The 20270-nt window shown below is 37.2% G+C and overlaps 1 protein-coding gene across 1 annotated transcript in view; it reads right to left on the bottom strand.

The window, feature by feature from the left end:
* Positions 1-20270, bottom strand: part of ZFYVE9 (zinc finger FYVE-type containing 9) — a 192808-nt gene that overhangs the window by 121183 nt on the left and 51355 nt on the right. The window contains exons 2-3 of the mRNA XM_060089797.1: positions 12891-12996; positions 2015-2120 (exon numbers count right to left, since the gene is read on the bottom strand). Coding sequence (XP_059945780.1) covers positions 2015-2084 — 70 coding nt within the window. The 5' untranslated portion in view covers positions 2085-2120; positions 12891-12996. The remainder of the gene's footprint in view (positions 1-2014; positions 2121-12890; positions 12997-20270) is intronic.

The following is a 20270-nucleotide window of genomic DNA, read 5'->3' as shown; positions in this document are numbered from 1 at the left end:
AGGAGGAAATGGGCTGGGCTTCAAAGACAATTTTACAAAAAGTTTGGAAAACAGAGCATTTGTAAGAGGGGAACAAGTAAAAGTACAGCCCCAAACACAACAATCTGAGAAAGCAATTAAGTAAATCAGTTTGGGTTGAAAAAAGAATTAGTGTAAGAAAGTAGTGAAAAGAAGCTAGAAAGATCAGATTGTAAAGGCCATAAAAAATCAGATTGCATGGAGAATGGGCTTAATATGCTCTGAGTGTTAAATGTTAAATCCTGAGTTTACCAAATTTGGGCTAGCAGAGACTTGAGATTTGGTAACATGTATTTCCTTTGAAAAAAGAAATCATAATTCCAAGCTGGTTCACAGAAATAAAAAAGAACCACTGCCTCTTATAAGAATATTTAATAATATTCAAACAGAAATGATCATGTATTAAAAATTTCATTACTCAACCACCAACTGGGTATAATGTTAATTATCTAATGTCATCACAGTTTGTGTGTGGTACATTTTTCATTTAAAGGAGGAAATTAACATGAAATGAGAAAACACTTTTAAAAAAATATATTTGGAAAGGTACCAGATTAGAGGTGGTAGTTTTAATGCAACTGGTACTGAGATGTTTAAAAAACAGTTGAAAACAAATGAAGAGCATAGTTACAAACAAGCTGGCTTCTGAAATTATTCTCCTTCTAAAGGAGTTATTTTGGTAAGCAAATGCTATATTTCAAACTAAAATGACAATTTTTACTGACTCAACAAAAATGTATTGCAAATCAACTATATACAAAATACCCTACTAGAATCTATAGAAGTCACAAAGAGACTGATGTAAAGAACTAATAATTTTATTAATGAGAGTCAATGGTATTCTAGAAGAATAGTATTCACAGGATTAGGTGTAGCATTTGTGTAGATGACAAATAACTGTGATAGGGCCAAACCAAAGAAGGGATTGAGAAAATACTTGTATAAATGACTGAAACTAAGAGGATAATACACCTTCCACCTTGGTATGTATAAAGCCCACCTAGATCCCATAAAATCCAAAAAGATTCGGTTTCATGTTTACATGAATCAGGAGTTAGGCTAGGGTTACAGGTTAGCTTTGGGTCATCAATGGTAAAATGTAAGAGCAGGCCATTCCTGGTATCTTTCTTCTCCCTTCTTACCCCCATGAGCACATATCTTTTTAATGCTTGCTCTAGCATAGGCCCAAAACAACAAAATCGAAACTAATCTCTCTTCCCAACTGCTATCAAAGAACAACCTGAATCACCAGATATAGTAAAGGTTTGGAGACTACTACTAAAATCATGGGCTTTAGATGGAAATATATCACTTTGTAAACTTGTCACATGCCATTTTCTGTTAGAAACCAAGAACACCAGGGAAGCAGGATAAGGTGAAAGACAGATATTTAATTATGGCTTACCCATTCCAGTCATACTGAAAGGTGAATTTAAGGAATATTCCCTAAATGAAGTGAATCTTTAGCAGACATTTTTAGACTGGGCCTTGAGAATATATAATTTAATTAACCATTTGGTAGATACTTAAAAATGTAAATCTTTTAAAATTAGGTTTAAAATGGATCTTGCTTTATTGGTCAATCAATATGAAAGAAGCTATTTTTCTTAACTTGGGAAATACAATCACACATTCTAAAGCTTTTCCTGACCATAAATTGGATCCTAACCCTGCACTTATGAACAAACTAACTTGGGGAAGATGCTTAACCTTTCTGTGCCTCTATCTTCATCTGTAAAATGTAGGTAAGATTTACTTTCATGGGATTATTTTAAAGATTAAATGATATAATCCATGTGAATGATTTAGCATAGTATCTGGCACACAGTTAGGGCTAACAAAAATGTTAGTTCTTCCTCTGAATATTAATATATAATACTATCATTATTGAGGCATTGGACCTTCCTTTCTTTTTTTTAAGTACTGCATCCTCTTATAATCCCACATTTTCTATATCATAAATACATTTAAACAGAGTCACCAAGTAAATTCTCACCTTCGTTTTGTTCAAATTCATCTAACACCTTGTCCAGGTTGTAAGCTTCTGCTTGGAAGTAATTCTCCATCGGTGAGAAAACACCACTCAAGAGACTTGTTTAAATCTAGAAAATAGATCAAATTTGTATTACACTTTCAATTATTAAAATATAATTTATAGACATTACAACTGGTAAAACAGAAATAGAAAGGATCTTAAGACTACAATGAACAATTACATGCTAATAAATTGGACAACCTAGAATAAATGGATAAACTCCTAGACACATACACCCTACCAACAATGAATCATAAAAAAAAAGAAAATCTGAACAGACCAATTACTAATAAGGTGATTGGATCACTAATTAAAAACTATCCCATAATATACTCTCTGATGCTATACTACATCAGAGTATGATGCTAAACTATACTACAAAGCTACAGTAATCAAAATAGTATAGTACTCACACAAAAACAGACACATAGATCAATGGAAGAGAATAGAGAGCCCAGAAATAAATCCACACTTGTATGGGCAATTAATCTATGACAAAGGGAATGGGGCAAAGACAGCCTGCTCAATAAATGGTGTTGGGAAAACTGGACAGCTACATGCAAAAAAAAAAAAAATCAAACCAGACTACTTTCTCACACCATATACAAAAATAAACTCAAAATGGATAAAAAGACTTGAATGTTAAGACCTGAAACCATAAAACTAGAAAAGAACATAGGCAATATGCTCTTTGACATCAGTCTTGGCAGTTTTTGGGGGGATATGTCTCTTCAGGCAAAGAGAAACAAAAGCAAAAATAAACAAATAGAACCACATCAAACTAAAAAGCTTTTGCCCAGCAAAGAAAACTATCAACAAAACAAAAAGGCTGCCTACTGAATGGGAGAAGACATTTGCAAATGATATATCCAACAAGGGATTAGTATCCAAAATATACAAAGAACTCATACAACTCAACATCAAAAAAAAAAACAAAAAACAACTAAAAGTGGGCAGAGGATCTGAATAGACATTTTTCCAAAGAAGACAGAAGATGGCCAACAGGCACATGAAAAGATGCTCAGCATCACCAAGCACTGGGGAAATGTAAATCAAAACCATAAAGATATCATTAAACTTGTCAGAATGGCTATCATCAAAAAGAAAACAAATAACAAGTGCTGGAGAGAATGCTGAGAAAAAAGAACCCTTGTGTACTACTGGTAAAAATGTAAATTGATTCAGCCACTACAGAAAACAGTATGAAGGTTCCTCAAAAAATTAAAAACATAACTACCATATAACCCAGCAATTTCATTTCTAGGTACACAACCAAAGGAAAGAAAATCAATATCTGGAAGAGAGTCTGCACCTCCATGTTCACTGCAGCATTATTTACAACAGCTAAGACATGGAAACAACCGAAATACCCATCAAAAGATGAATGGATACAGAAAACGTGGTGTGTTTGTGCGTGCGTGTGTGCGTGCATGAATGTGTATAAGATAGAATATCCTTCAGCCATTAAAAGGAAGGAAGTCCTGTCATTTTCGACACCATGGATGGACCTTGAGGGCATTATGCTAAGTGAAATAAGTCAGAGAAAGACAAATACCAGATGAACTCACTTATACGTGGATTCCAAAAAAACCAAACTCACAGAAACAGAGAACAGATTCAGGGTTGCCAGAGGCAGGGTACAAGGGATGAAGGAAACAGGTGAAGGTGGTCAAAAGTTACAAACTTCCAATTATAAGATAAATAAGTTCTAGGGATATAATGTACAGCATGGTAGGTATAGTTAACAATACTGCGTCATATATCTGAAAGTAGCTAAGAGAGGTAATCTTAAAAGCGCTCATCGAAAGAAAAAAATGTATAACTATGTGAGGTGATGAATGTTAAGTAAACTTCTTGTGGTAATCATTTCACAATATACACATATATTAAATCATTACATTGTGCAACTTAAACTAATACAATGTTATAAGATCTGACTTAGATACATCATGAAATGATTACCACATGAATTTTGTGAACATCCATCATCTCATATAGATACAAGATAAAAGAAAAAAATTTTATCCTTGTGTTGCAAACTCTTAGGATTTACTCACTTAACAACTTTCATATATAACATACAACAGTGTTAATTATATTAATCATGTTGTATATTACATCCCTAGTACTTATTTATCTTATAACTGGAAGTTTCTACCTTTTGACCACCTTCATCTAATTCTCCCTCCTCCCACCCTATGCCTCTGATAACCACAAATTTGGTGTCTTTTTCTGTTTGTTTGTTTGTTGTTTTTGAAGTGTAACTGACCTACAATACTATGTTAGTTCCCAGTGTACAATGTAGCAATTTACTATCAATATTTCTATAAATTACAAAATGATCACCATGGTCAACTTCTATTTATTAACTGGCTCCTGTTAGGTAACTTAAGTTTAGGTAGACAAACAGGCTGCATAATCTATGAATGGTTTTTCTTAAATCTGTCTTTTGTGTCTAATGACTTACAGTTCAAAAAACTTTCAAATACATGCCATTTTTTAATAAAGATTGCATATTTAGACTGTCCAATGCAAAGAGATGAATAAAATTTCTCACAACACACAATCTAGCACATTTAATATACATCTACAATAGTTAGCATTTCATGGTCATTATATGTAAAATATTAGTAAACAAACAATCAGATCAACATATTTATAGTGCATCTACTGTATGCAGGGTACTGGGATCAACTGAAGTCTCAGATATCATCCCTAACATCAAGAATCTTAACATTTACTTAATGGTAAACAATGCTAAATAAGAAAATTTAAATAATAATAAATGATTTTAATAACAACACAGCACAAGAGACACAGGTACTACGTGATTAATCTGTCAGATAAAATTAACAGATAAGCGTACCGGAATAAGTACTGTAAAAGTTCAAGAAATGGGAATTTCCCTGGTGGTCCAGTGGCTAAGACTCCACACTCCCAATGCCGGGGGCCCGGGTTCGATCCTCAGTCAGGGAACTAGATCCCACATGCTGCAACTAAGAGTCTGCATGCCACAGCTAAAGATCCCTCATGCCACAACTAAGACCCACGCAGCCAAATAAATAAATAAAATAAATATTTTAAAAGTTCATGGGGCTTCCCTGGTGGCACAGTGGTTGAGAGTCCGTCCGCCTGCCGATGCAGGGGACACAGGTTCGTGCCCCAGTCTGGGAAGATCCCACATGCCGCGGAGCGGCTGGGCCCGTGAGCCATGGCCGCTGAGCCTGCGCGTCCGGAGCCTGTGCTCCACAGCGGGAGAGGCCACAACAGTGAGAGGCCCGCGTACAGCAAAAAAAAAAAAAAAAAAAAGTTCAAGAAATGGACCAGATCACAAGTCCGGATGGTCAAGAAAGGCATTATTTATGGATTTGAGCTAAGTCTGGAAGGACAGATAAAATTTTAACAGATATCCCAGAGAGGAAGATGTAGAAGTGAAATTTCAGGGGCTTCCCTGGTGGCGCAGTGGTTGAGAGTCCCCCTGCCAATGCAGGGGACACGGGTTCGTGCCCCGGTCCGGGAGGATCCCACATGCCGTGGAGCGGCTGGGCCCGTGAGCCATGGCCGCTGAGCCTGCGCGTCCGGAGCCTGTGCTCCGCAACGGGAGAGGCCACAACAGTGAGAGGCCCCCATACAGCAAAAAAAAAAAAAAAAAAAAAAGAACTGAAATTTCAAACAGAGAGAGACATGCAAGGAGTGATCTAGGAATCGGCAATTATTGAGGGATCAGTGAAATTGGAGCAAAGATTTATTTACATGGGTAACAGCAGGACACAGCTGGAAACGCAGACAGGCATCATATTATGGAAGCCCTGGAATGCCAGTCTGAGAAAGATATTGTTTATACTTTAAGCAATGGGAAGAACTGTAGCATAATGGATAAGAACATGAACTCTAGGACTCGACTGTCCAAGTTTTAATCCTAGTTCCTAATTCACTTACTAACTATATGACTTTGGGGAAGTTAATCAATTTACCTGAGACTTAATTTTCATCTATAAAACTGAGTAATAATAGTACATACCGAAAGATTAAATAAACTGACATAGGTAACACATTTAAAACACTGCCTGGCACATGATAAGTGCTTCATAAGCAATTATTTAAGTTTTTAAGCCTCGGAGTTGATCATTTTATTATAAAATAACTAACCTAACAACAGTGATTACACAGGCTAGTTTTCAGCCCCATCCTCCCTTCCACTAATATTTATTGAGCACCTATTATGTGCAGACACTATGCTTGGTGTTGGAACACTACTTGAATATACATTTCTTCAATGTACCATGACCTTTTCCTCTTCAAGACTTTTTATCTGTCTCCAATACACCCCCTCCTTGCCAAAATAACTCTGCATCTTTTAGCTCTTAGCTCAAATACTACTTTCACAAGAAGTCTTCCCTGAACCCCTAAAAAAGGTGATCTCCCCTTATAATCTCTCACAGCACCTCCACTTTTCCCTTTATAATAATTATCACAATCTATAAACATACATTGGTGTGATTATTTGATTAATGTCATCTCTCCCACCAGACTGTAGACACCACAAAGATACCCACTAGACTGTGTTCACCATGTGATTGCCACAGAACCTGATGTGGTACCTATTCAATAAACACCTGTGGAATGAATAAATGAACAGTATAAACAGTTAGTGTTTATACTCTGTTTACACTCAAGAAGTTGTATTAAACTTCAATTATAATTATTGATTCAGGCAAGCATCAAAAACAGATGCCTTTAGGTAAACAGTGGAGAAGAAAATATTCACAATGCCTCAAAATATCATTTCACAGATGACTTAATAATTCCAAAGGAGAAAATGTATGTTTACAGCGAAGAGATGCAGTAATCACTACCTTAACCAAATGATCAAGCTTAGCATCACTAACAGTTTAACAAGCTGACAATATGTATCTCCTGATGTGATGCAATAAGTTTAAAACATCACCTACAGTTATTCTTCTCCAAATTGTTTAATCTGAATTGAATCATGAACAATTACAAATCTAGAATGTGAGGCATTCTGTAAGACAGCTGTCCTGGACTCTTCAAAAAATTCGGTGTTATGAAAAACAAGATCATTCTGAATTGAGAGAGACTAAAGAGATTAAACAACCAAATGCTATGCATAAACACTAACTGGATCCTAGATCAAGAAAAATACACAAATAGGGACTCTCTGGCGGCACAGTGGTTAAGAATTCACCTGCCAATGCAGGGGACACGGGTTTGAGCCGCAAAAAAAATAAAAATAAAAAAAATAAAAAGTTGAAAAAATTTTAAAAAAGGGAAAAATTATTAAAAATTCAATAAACAGGGAGCAGATGAAGAGGGCATCTGTGTAAGGGGGGAGTCAGAGCCCAAGTGTGGTGAAGCAGATGTCCTTGCGTAGGGGTGGTCCGGCATAAATGTGTCAGAGCCCCAGGGGGGAAGGAAACTGCCTACACAGGACAGCCCAGTGTGGGGTGTTAGAGCCCAAGAGAGGTGAGGAAGGCATCCACATGAAGGGGGTGGTCTGGCAGACAGAGAGCAGCACAAGTGGGTAAGACGGCTTCATATGCAGGAGGGGTGCGGAGGAGATATAAGAGGGCAGTCCAGGGTGGCGGGTCAGAGCCTGAGCAGGATTAGAAGGACCAAGGGGAGAAGAGAGTGATAGGACATGGGTTACATGTAGAAAGATGGATCAAATAAGTGACTACATGAAGGGCAATGGGAGCAAGTTTTCTCACTGTTGGAGAAGGGGTTAAAATGCAGAAAAAGAGAAAACTGGAAAGAACCCTGCAGTGTTGGTTTGGAATCTGGGGTATCAGTTTGAACTCATGGACTTCAATAAACATACTTATAGCAATAAACATAGTTTTGTGTTCAATGAACATAGCAATATTATAGATGTAAAAGTGTGTGTGTGTATACACATATATTCTCTAGTGCTATACACAAAGAATCTTGGAGCAGCAAATCCTCAGCTCAATTCCATGTAGCAATGAGCATACCTAGCACCAGATTTGATTTATAAATATTGTTATTCTCTAAAAGGAACAAGGGCTCCATGGAAAAATGGCTGATTCCAAAGCTGGAGTAGAAAAAATACAAGAACTTTGATGAGGATGGAGGGAAACATGAACCATCGCACATTGCTGGGAAGAAAGTAAAATGGTGTGGCAACCCTGGAAAACAGTTTGGCAGTTCCTCAAAAAGTTAAAAAGAGTTACCACATGGCATAGCTATTCCACTCCTAGGCTTACACCCAAGAGAAATGAAAACATATACTCACAGAAAAACTTATCTGTGAATGCTCACAGCAGCATTATTCATAACACCAAGAGATGAAAATGACCCAAAGATCTATCAACTGATAAATGGATAAATAAAATGTGGTATTATACATTGACAAAATATAATATTATATGATAATTAAAATGGATAAAGTACTGCTATATGCTACATCATGGATGAATCTTGAAAATATGGTAACTGAAAGAAGCAGACACAAAAAGCTACAGATTACATGATTCCATTTATATGAAATGTCCAAAACAGGCACAGAAACAAAGTAAATTAGTGGGTTGCCAGCAGCTGGGAGGAACTGGAGGGAAATGGGGAGTAACTGCTAACAGATGGAAGATTTCTCTTTGGGGTGAAAAATGTTCTAGAATTAGACAGTGGTGATGATTGCAAGACTCTGTAAATATATAAAAACCACTGAACTATACACTTTAAAGGGGGGAATTTTATGGTATGGTGTGTGAATTACATTCCAATTTTTTTAAAAAAAAGGAAGCGTCCAAGAATGATGGGGACATGTCAAAAGGACAGAGAAACCAGCTTGAAGGAGCTTCCACAGACCAAATCAGAGACAATTTGAGCATCAAAATAAACAATGGTAGCAACAGATTATAACCCACTGGATAAAACAGAAAGCCATGAGTCTTTACAACATAAATGAATGAATTCCAAGTGTGATGAGGAATGGGATATTTATATAGTTTCAAAGACCCTCTCCACAAAAATACTTACTAATTACAAAAAAAAAAAAAAGAGTAACTTAAGAGGCAAATCCTGGCAGATGCCACCTTACACAAGTGATCAAAGTTGTGGACAAACAAAAATCCATGCTCCCTGACAGATTGCAATGAAGAGGACACAGCAATCTCCATACTAGGGGAGGCTGTGGGAGGACTGGGGGGCGGCAGGGACAGGAGGTGTATAGAAACTCCCTGTACTTTTTGCTCAATTTTTCTCTGAACCTAAAACTGCTCTAAAAAAAATAAAGTCTATTGAAGAGAAAGAGATCAAGATGGTAGAGTAGGAGAACAGTGCAACTCACCTCCCCGCACAAACACATCAAAAATACATCTACATGTGGAATAATTCTCACTGAAAACTAACTGGAGACTGGCAGAAAGACCCTTATACAACCAAGGCTGTAAGAAAGATCCACGTGGAATCAGGCAGGAAGGGAAGAAAAGTGATCAGATTGGGACCTGTGTCCCTGGGAGGGGACTCAGAAGAGGAGGGGGATTTCATGGGTGGAGAACCTCCCTGGGGAGTGAGTGGTTTGAGCAACATATTGGGAGCCCCAGCCCTGGGGTCCAACACCAGGAAGACAAGTCCCCTTGGCTGGTTGGAGGGCTGGTGGGACTAACAGGAGGGCTGTGGGAAGCCCAAGATGAGCGTACACACCCTTGTTTACTCCCAAAACAGAGTGGGGAGGGTGGATTGAAACTGTGTGGAACACTGGCTGGTCTCCCAACTAAATGCAACATGTGATTCTAAACTCGGTGCTCTTGACATAAAGGACATTATTTGTACATCTGGCAAAACTTGAATAAGGTCTGATAATTAGATGGTGGTAATGCATCAATGCTCATTCCCTGATTTGATGGCTGTATTGTGGTTATGTAGGAGAATGTCCTTTTTTGTAGGAAACACAGTTTCAAAGGTGGTAGGGGATGCAGCTAGCAACTTACTTTCAAATGGTTCAGAGAAAAAAGACCTCTGTACTATACTTGCAAACTGTCTATAAACTTGAGATCGTTTTTTTAAAAAACATTTAATGCACAAAAACTATCATATTTTTAATTTCCAGGGCACTTTCTTTTTCTGATCCTTTTTATGACATCTTGAGCTTATTTCATGGATATAATTTTTTTCCTACCATTCTAATTACCTATAATTTAGTCTGGTTTTTTTTTCTTTTTCCCCAAACCTCCTTCTGTTTTCAATATTATTTCCTCCAAGTTCCTGTTTTGTGTTTTGACCTCTGTCTTCACATTGGACGCTTTCCCCAAATGCCTCACATTGAACAAATGAAGTACTAAAAGCCAACTGGAAGCTCTGCATGTGTGGCTTCTCAACTGGGAGGCTTCCACTGCATGGTGATTGGGTGGGAACACAGCTATTTCATTGGGAGACCTCCAAATGTCAGTATATGTAGGTCTTTTCTTTGGACTCCAGAAAAGAGTCTTATAATCTCCTGTAAGAGGGTGTAGAGATGTTAACACCAGAGATGTAATCACTGTCTGAAAGAAGAGTAGAGGAAGGGGTGAGGGGAAGGATCTCACTTTAATATACAGGATTTCCCCTTATCCTCCTGCTTTTACTTTGGTGCCTCATCCCTTGGTATCTGTTATGTCTAATGTCCCCAAGTCTTGATCCTCTTTAGTTTCATCTTCCAAGAAAAACCTGTGGTCTCCCAAGGACATGGGAGAGGAGCAGTCTTCTCACTGTGAAAGTTGGACCACTCCAAGAATTTTTTTTTCTTAATTTACTTATTTGGTTGCACTGGATCTTAGTTGCAGCAGGCGGGCTCCTTAGTTGCAGCCTGCAGGCTTCTTAGTGGTGGCTCGCCGGCTCCTTAGTTGCAGCACGTGGGTTCCTTAGTTGCGGCATGCAAACTCTTAGTTGCAGCATGCATGCAGGATCTAGTTCCCTGACCAGGGATCGAACCCTGGCCCCCTGCATTGGGAACGCGGAGTCTTATCAACTGTGCCACCAGGGAAGTTCCCTCTCTGAGGATTTAAATCTTATGTTAAGATTCTTTACCTGCCTTAGAGAAGCATCCACCTTTTATTCAAAACAGAAGTCACTAAATATCATATGTATACAGTTGACCCTTGAACAACATGGGTTTGAACTGCATGGGTCTGTCTATATATGGATTTTTTCCATAGTAAATATTACAGTACTATATGATCCACAGTTGGTTGAATCCATGGATACAGAACCTCGGATATGGAAGAACCACGTATATGGAGGGCTGATTATAAGTTATATGCAGATTTTCCACTGCACAGAGTAGTCAGTGCCCCTAACCTGCACGTTGTTCAAGGGTCAATGGTACATCTCAAAGAGGAATATAATTACTTAATTCAATACAGTTTCTTCCTGAGAATCTCTTCTTTTTTATTCTACTGATCAGAGTCCTTTTAGACACTGTCTTGAATCTCAGTCTTAAGGGTGCGACTTTTACAGCACTTATCTGATTGTTCCTTGTATATCTCCTTCACTGTTACTTCCTCTTTATACCATATACTACTTACAGTGAACATGTGTGCATTCACACATAAAACATTATTGAGCATCTACTATGTACCACGCACTGTCTTAGTCATTACGTTACAATGACAACTAAGACAATGTCTTTGACCTAAAGGTGCCCAATGTTTCATAGAAGATGGATGAGTAAACTTAAAATATGAAACACTGTGGTATGTACTAAATGATATATGCACTGGGTACTACGGAGCCAAAGAAGAAGTAAATCCAAATCAAACTGAAGCAGGAGTATATTATTTGGGGTAGGGTGGGCTACTGTAACAAATACTGCAATAACTTATTATTGCTGACTAATTATTATTTATTATTACTGATAGTCTTTGCAGTGGGTTGAAAACTTCCTAAAGAGGAGATGCCTGAAGAATAAGATTTTGCCAGATGAAGGCAGACAAAAGCACTCCCTCTCACACTCACATGTGAGAAAGCTAGGGGACGAGAAATACCTTGCCAACTGCAAGCCCAGAAGTTCTGGTGAGGAAGGTACTACTGCTAAGTGCTTAGGAACTCAGTCTCTTGCCACACACTGTAAGACCCAGGCCTCTATCCTCGAAGCTGACGTGGAAAATCAGAGAACTCAGCAGAGCATGCAACACTCCATGAGTGAATGGCATAATCAGTTTCTGAAACCAATCTCACTCACACACCCTCCCCTCCCACCACCATTTTCTACCCCTTAAATAATCATAACACTTGAAAGAAAGCAAAGAAGATTCCTAGTCAGGAAAATGTCAATGATTAAGGAGTCTTGCTCTACAAGAATTAATAAAATACTTCCAATTTTCTGCTGGAAATGATTGCTCATCACAACTAGTCTAAACATACAAAATAAAATAATATAACTGAATCTGTATTTCTGATTCCTCACTCTAAAATAAGATTTCACTGCTTAGCTCTTGCATGATTGACTAAGAAATATTAATGACATTAATTGGGTAGATATACCACTATTTTCTCCTAACAATATTGCTCAAGTCCATGTTCTTTTTCATGCTGAAATTACCGTTCTATACTCAAGGTAGAAGTTGACTCTAAAAGGGAGAAGCCAAGTACTAGCAGAGAAATTATCATTTTGACATAATTCAACAGGAATTTTAAAATATCCTTTTTTTCTGGACTTAAGTCAAAACTTTTTTGTAAAAAAAACAATATTCCTGATTTAATAAGGAACAATGTTATAAATGAAGCAAGCAGCATATATATACGTGAGCATTATTTTCTATAGATCTGTTTTCTCAATTTCAATCTCTCTTAAGAGAAACAAGATCATTGGTTTTCTTACCTTTTTTCCCTTACACACGTGATAAGGAACAGACTTCTCTGTGCTTACTCATGATGCTTGCTGCACCACCAGCCAGTCCTGCTGTTTCAGTATGCTCTGTTTGATGCTAAAGAAAAAACACATTGCTCATTACATTTCCTAAAGTAATAAGCCCTGATGTTCTTCATATTAACCTATCATAGCCAGACAAATAAAAGCTATGGGACTTCAACAATAAATTACAATTATACCTTAAGATTCAAAGACCTGGCCAGCATGGAATGCAGCAGCAGACACATTATATTGTCTAAGAAGGCCCAAATTTAAACATTTCAATGAACAGTTAAGAATTTCCGCACACTTCTTATTTTCAATGAGTAATACAAAGTGAAAGATCAAAGGCAGAGGCACTTTCTATCCAATGACTCTTAATTCATAAAAATACTACTTATTTATATTTCAATAGGCCCTCCAAGAATCCAAAGCTAACAAAATTGCTGCTTCACAAGAATGGCCTCTGTTAGTGTGATTTTTTTTTCTATACATACAGAATTCTTAAATTGAGATTCAAAAGATTCCTGCTGGGACTTTTTATTGCCAAACAACTGTTTTTCCTCCAAATGGAGTCCCTTATGACTTCAGCCCTCCTCCACTGCTTAGAAGCAATGGATTAGCAGTTGAAACTAATCAGAATAAAACTAAGTATCTCATATTATCTGTATAAAGTATCTAACCTACAATCACAGCATTTTCAAAACAGGAGAGTATCTCAGAAATGATCTAATAAACATCACTTAATTTTTTTTGAAAGATTTGGGTTTTGATGTGGACCATTTTTAAAGTCTTTATTGAATTTGTTACAATATTGCTTCTGCTTAATGTTTCAGGTTTTTTTTGGCCTGGGATCTTAGCTCCCCAACCAGGGATTGAACCCGCACCCCCTGCATTGGAAGGCAAAGTCCTAACCACTGGATCACCAGGGAAATCCAAACATCACTTAATTTTAAAGATAAACTGAGGCACTAAAAAAAAATGTTTCCTGGGGCTTCCCTGGTGGCGCAGTGGTTGAGAGTCTGCCTGCCGATGCAGGGGGACACGGGTCCGTGCCCCGGTCCGGGAAGATCCCACATGCCGCGGAGAGGCTGGGCCTGTGAGCCATGGCCTCTGAGCCTGCGCGTCCGGAGCCTGTGCTCCGCAACAGGAGAGGCCACAACAGTGAGAGGCCCACGTACTGAAAAAAAAAAAAAAAGTTTACTGACATTATTACAAATGTAATTCTATCTGATGTGAAAATGTGCTTATTAAAATAATAAGCAAGTATTCTAAAAGGCTGGAAATTCAAGTTTTCAGAGAACAATAAAAAATATAGAATGGGGCTTCCCTGGTGGCGCAGTGGTTGAGAGTCCACCTGCTGATGCAGGGGACACGGGTTCGTGCCCCGGTCTGGGAAGATCCCACATGCCGCTGAGCGGCTAGGCCCATGAGCCATGGCCGCTGAGCCTGCGCGTCTGGAGCCTGTGCTCCACAACGGGAGAGGCCACAACAGTGAGAGGCCCGCGTACCGCAAAAAAAAAAAAAAAAAAGAAAAAAAAAATGGAATGGAAATCACTGATGAAAGATTTTCCTGTCTTGAGAACCTGAAAAAATATGCACACGCTATATACTCCAAATGAGAAGTGTTGTTGATGCTAAGAAACAGACTTAACATCTATCAAATAAAGGACTAAATCATATCAGAAGTATGAAAGGGCTGTATGGGATAGAAGTTCCAAGGTCAAAATGAGAATGAGGTCAAAGTAATACCTCTAATACCTAACCAATTAAAGAGTTTTTTAAACAAATAAAATAAACCCTATAAATTCAAATTCAAATTCTGAGTATGTGTGTCTATTTTAACGTGTGAGGCAAGTCCAATAATATTATGTAACTGTCTCAAAAATCATAGGTTTTCCTTCTGGAATTAGATCCCTTTGACCTTCTAGCCTCAGTTGGTAAAGTCTCAAACCTGGTTAAATCCAACTGTCTACCTACTCCATACATTCCCCTAAGCAGCTTAAATGTGGCTAAAGGAGAATCACAAAAGACGGTGACTCCTCTCAACTTCACATTTATGACTTCACACTACATTTTCCTTTGTTAATCTACTTTCAACCCTGTACCTCATCTTCACCTTCTGATATGCCTGGAATCCCTCAATTCAAAGCTTTAATAATCCATTTCTACCAGAAAATAACCCTCTAGTCTCCTGCAGGACAATGAGGAAAGTCACTTGACTACAAAAGATAAGGTAGAATACCTGCAAAATTAAACCACTCGTAGCACAGACTTCCAAACAATCTCCATTTTCAACACCCCATCTCAACTAAGCCTTTAGAGATCCCTAGAGCCTCCACATCACAAGACTCTCTAAGGTTCTGTGGGGGGTAAAGACTTCCTTCTCATCACCTCTCCCTCTGCAGGCAAGCACTTTACAGCTTCTTTGTTCTAAAACCTTTCTTTACTTTTTCCCTTTTTTATAGCTTATTTTTAAATTTTTTTATTTAAAAAAAAGTTTATACAATTTTTAAAGCTTACTTTCCATTTACAGTTATTACAAACTATCAGCTGTATTCCCTGCATTGTACAATACATCCTTGAGCCTACCTTACACCCAACAGTATGTACCTCCCACTCCCTGGTCCCTATAGTTCCCCTGTCTCTCTCCCCACTGGTAACCACAAGTTTGTTCTCTATATCTGGGAATCTGCTTCTTTTTCGTTATATTTGCTAGTTTGCTGTATTTCTGAGATTCCACATATAAGTGATATCATATATCTGTATTTCTCTGTCTGACTTATTTCACTTAGCATAACGCTCTCCAAGTCCATCCATGCTGCTGTAAATGGCAAAATTTCATTCTTTTTTATGTCTGAGTAGTATTCCATTGTATGTCTATACCACATCTTCTTTATGCATTCATCTATTGTTGGACACTTAGGTTGCTTCTATACCTTGGCAATTATAAATAACACTGTTGTGAACACTGGTGAGTATGTATCTTTTCAAATTAGTGTTTTTGGCTTTTTCAGATATATAACTAGGAGAACTGCTGAATCATACGGAAGTTTTATTTTTAGTTCTTTGAGAAATCTCCATGCTGTTTTCCACAGTGGCTGCACCAATTTACATTCCCACCAACAGTGTAGGAGGGTTCCTTTTTCTCCACACCCTCTCCAACACATATTATTTGTGTTCTTTTCAATGATAGCCATTCTGACAAGTGTGAGGTGATATCACATTATGGTTTTGATTTGCATTTCTCTGATGATTAGTGATGTTGAGAATCTTTTCATGTGCCTGTTGGCCATCCGTATTTCCACTTTGGAAAATGTCTATTCAATTCTTCTGCCCATTTTTTAATCAGGTTGTTTGTTTTTCTGCTGTTGAGTTGTATGAGCTGTTTATATTTCTCCCATTCAGTAGGCTGTCTTTTCGTTTTGTTGGTGGTTTCCCTTGCTGTGCCAAAGCTTTTAAGTTTAATTAGATCCCATTTGTTTACTTTTGTTTCCTTTACTTGAGGAGACATCCAAAAAAAATATTGCTGTGATTTATGTCCAAGAGTGTTCTGCCTATGTTTTCCTCTAGGAGTTACATAGTAACCAGTCTTGCATTTAGGTCTTTAATCCATTTTAAGTTTATTTTTGTATATGGTGCTAGTGAATGTTCTAATTTCATTATTTTACATGTAGCTGTCCAGTATTCCCAGCACCATTTATTGAAGAGACTGTCTTTTCCACTGTATATTCTTGCCTCCTTTGTCACAGATTAACTGACCATAACTGCATGGGTTTATTTCTGGGCTATCCATCTCGTTCCACTGATCTGTAGGTCTGTTTTTGTGCCAGTGTCTACTGTTTTGATTACTGTAGCTTTGTAGTATACAGTCTGAAGTCAGGGAGGCTGATTCCTCCAGCTTCATTCTTCTTTCTCAAGATTGTTTGACTACTTCAAGAAGTTTGACTTCTTTTGTGTTTCCATACAAATTTTAAAATTATTTGTTCTACTTCTGTGAAAAATGCCATTGGTATTTTGATAGGGATTGCACTGAACCTGTAGATTGCCTTGGGTGGTATGATCATTGTAACAATATTGATTCTTCCAATCCCAGAACACAATATATCTTTCCATCTGTTTATGCTGTTTTCAATTTCTTTCATCAGCACTGTAATAGTTTTTGGAGTACAGGTCTTTTGCCTCCCTTAGGGAGGTTTATTCCTAGGTATTTTATTCTCTTTGTTGTGATGATAAATGGGATTGTTTCCTTAATTTTTCTTTCTGCTATTTTGCTGTTAGTGTATAGAAATGCAACAGATTTCTGTGTATTAATTTTGCATCCTGCAACTTTACTGAATTCGTTCATCACCTCTAGTAGTTTTCTGGTGGTGTTTTTAGGATTTTCTATGTATAGTATCATGTCATCTGAAAACAGTGGCAGTTTTATGTCTTTCTTTCCATTTTCTATTCCTTTTACTTCTTTTTCTTCTCTGATTGCTGTGGGTAGGACTTCCAAAACTATGTTGAATAAGAGTGGTGAGACTGGGCATCCTCATCTTGTTTCTGATCTTAGAGGAAATGCTTTCAGCTTTTCACCATTCAGTATAATGTTAGCTGTGGGTTTGTCATATATTGACTTATTATGTTGAAATATGTTCCCTCTGTGCCTGTTTCTGGAGAGTTTCTATCACAAATGAATGTTGAATTTTATCAAAAGCTTTTTCTGTGTCTACTGAAGTGATTATATGCTTTTTATTCTTCAATTTGTTAATGTGTTGTATTACACTGATTGATTTTTCAGATATTAAAAAATCCTTGCATCACTAGGATAAATCCCACTTGATCATGGTGTATGATCCTTTTAATGTATTGTTGGATTTGGTTTGCCAGCATTTTGTTGAGGATTTTTGCATCTATGTTCATCATAGTGTTATTGGCCTGTAATTTTCTTTTTTTCTTACATCTTTGTCTGGTTTTGGTATCAGGGTGATGGTGGCCTCATAGAATGACTTTGCAAGGGTTCCTTCCTCTGCAATTTTTTTGAATAGTTTCAGAAGGAGAGATGTCAATTCTTCTCTAAATGTTTGGTAGAATTCACCTGTGGAGCCATCTGGTTCTGGACTTTTGTTTGTTGGGAGTTTTAAAATTACTGATCCAATTTCAGTACTGGCAATTGGTCTGTTCATATTTTCTATTTCTTCCTGGTTCAGTCTTGGGAGACTGTACCTTTCTAAGAATTTGCCCATTTCTTCTAGGTTGTCCACTTTATTGGCATATAGTTGTTCATAGTAGTCTCTTATGATCCTTTGTATTTCTGTGGTGTCGGTTGTAACTTCTCCTTTTTCATTTCTGATTTTATTGATTTGGGCCCTCTCCTTTTTTTTTTCTTGCTGCATCTGGCTAAAGGTTTATCAATTCTGTTTATCTTTTCAAAGAACCAGTTTTTAGTTTCATTGAACTTTTCTAGTGTTTTCTTAGTCTCTATTTCATTTATTTCTGTTCTGATCTTGATGATTTCTTTCACTCTACTAACTTCAGGTTCTGTTTATTCTTCTTTCTCTAGTTGCTTTAGGTGTAATGTTATGTCATTTATTTGAGATTTTTTTCTTGTTTCCTGAGGTAAGCTTGTGTAACTATAAACTTCCTTCTTAGAACTGCTTTTGCTGCATCCCATAGGTTTTGGATCACTGTGTTTTCATCTGTCCCTAGGTACTTTTTGATTTCCTCTTTGATTTCTTTAGTAATCCATTGGTTGTTTAGTAGCATATTGTTTAGCCGCCATGTGTTTGTGTTTTTTACAGTTTTTTTCTTGTAGGTGATTTCTAGTCTCAGAGCACTATGGTCGGAAGAGGTGCTTGATATGATTTCAATTTTCTTAAATTGACCAAGGTTTATTTTATGGCCTAGCATGTGATCTATCCTGCAGAATGTTCCATGTGCACTTGAAAAGAATGTGTATTCTGCTGCTTTCAGATGGAATCCTCTATACATATCAATTAAGTCCATTTGGTCTAATGTGTCATTTTAAGGCCTGTGTTTCCCTACTGATTTTCTGTCTGGATGATCTGTCCACTGATGTAAGTGAGATGTTAAAGTTCCCCACTATTATTGTGTTACTGTCAATTTCCCCTTTTATGTCTGTTAATATTTGCCTTATATATTGAGGTGCTCCTACGTTGGGTACATATATATTTTAAATTGTTATATCTTCTTCTTGGATTGATCCCTTGATCATTATGAAGTGTCCTTCTTTGTCTCTTGTAATAGTCTTCAGTTTAAAGTCTCTTTTGTCTGATATAAGTATTGCTACTCTAGCTTTCTTTTGATTTCCATTGGCATGGAACACTTTTTTCCATCCCCTCACTTTCAGTCTGTATGGGTCTCTTGATCTGAAAGGAGTCTCTTGTAGCATATATGAGTCCTGTTTTTGTATCCATTCAGCCAGCCTATGTATTTTGGTTGGAGCATCTAGTCCATTTATATTTAAGGTAATTATCAATATGTACATTCTTGTTGCCATTTTGTTGTTTTGGATTCGTTTTTGGATTTATTCACTTTCTTCTCTTCTCTTGTGATTTGATAACTATCTTCAGTGTTATGTTTGAATTCCTTTTTCTTTTTTGTGTATCTATTATAGATTTTTGGTTTATGGTTACCATGAGGTTTTTGTATAACAGTCTATATATACATGCTTATTTTAAGTTGCTGATCTCTTAATTTCAAATGCACTGTAAAAACTATGCATTTGTATTTTCCTCCCTTCACAATTACTGTTTTTGATATCATGGTTTACATCTAATTGATCTGTGTATACCTTAACTGCTTACTGAGGATATACATGATTTTACTACTTTTGTCTTTTAACCTCCTGACTAGCTTTGTGTGTGGATGATATACTACCTTTACTGTATGTTTGCCTTTGCTGGTAAGTTTTTTCATTTTGTAATTTTCTTGTTTCTAATCATGTCCTTCTCTTTTTTGCCTAGAGAAATTTCTTTAACATTTGTTGTAAAGCTGGTTTGGTGGTGCTGAACTCTTTTAGCTTTTGCTTGTCTGTAAAGCCTTTGATCTCTCTGGGTAGAGTATTATTGATTTTAAGCTTTTCCATTTCATCACTTTGAATATATTGCACCACTCCCCTCTGGCCTACAGAGTTTCTGCTGAAACTGATAGCCTTATTGGGAGTTCCTTCCTATGTTATTTGTTGCTTTTCTCTTGCTGCTTTTAATATTCTCTCTTTATCTTTGTCATTTTAATTACAATGTGTCTTGGTGTGTTCCTCTTTGGGTTCATCCTGTATGGGACCCTGTGCTTCTTGGACTTGGGTAACTGTTTCCTTTCCCAGGTTAGGGAAGTTTTCAACTACTA

Source organism: Mesoplodon densirostris, chromosome 2, assembly GCF_025265405.1.
Source record: "Mesoplodon densirostris isolate mMesDen1 chromosome 2, mMesDen1 primary haplotype, whole genome shotgun sequence".
In the NCBI taxonomy this organism is placed as follows: Eukaryota; Metazoa; Chordata; class Mammalia; order Artiodactyla; family Ziphiidae; genus Mesoplodon; species Mesoplodon densirostris.
This window is presented reverse-complemented; position numbering and strand designations above follow the sequence as displayed.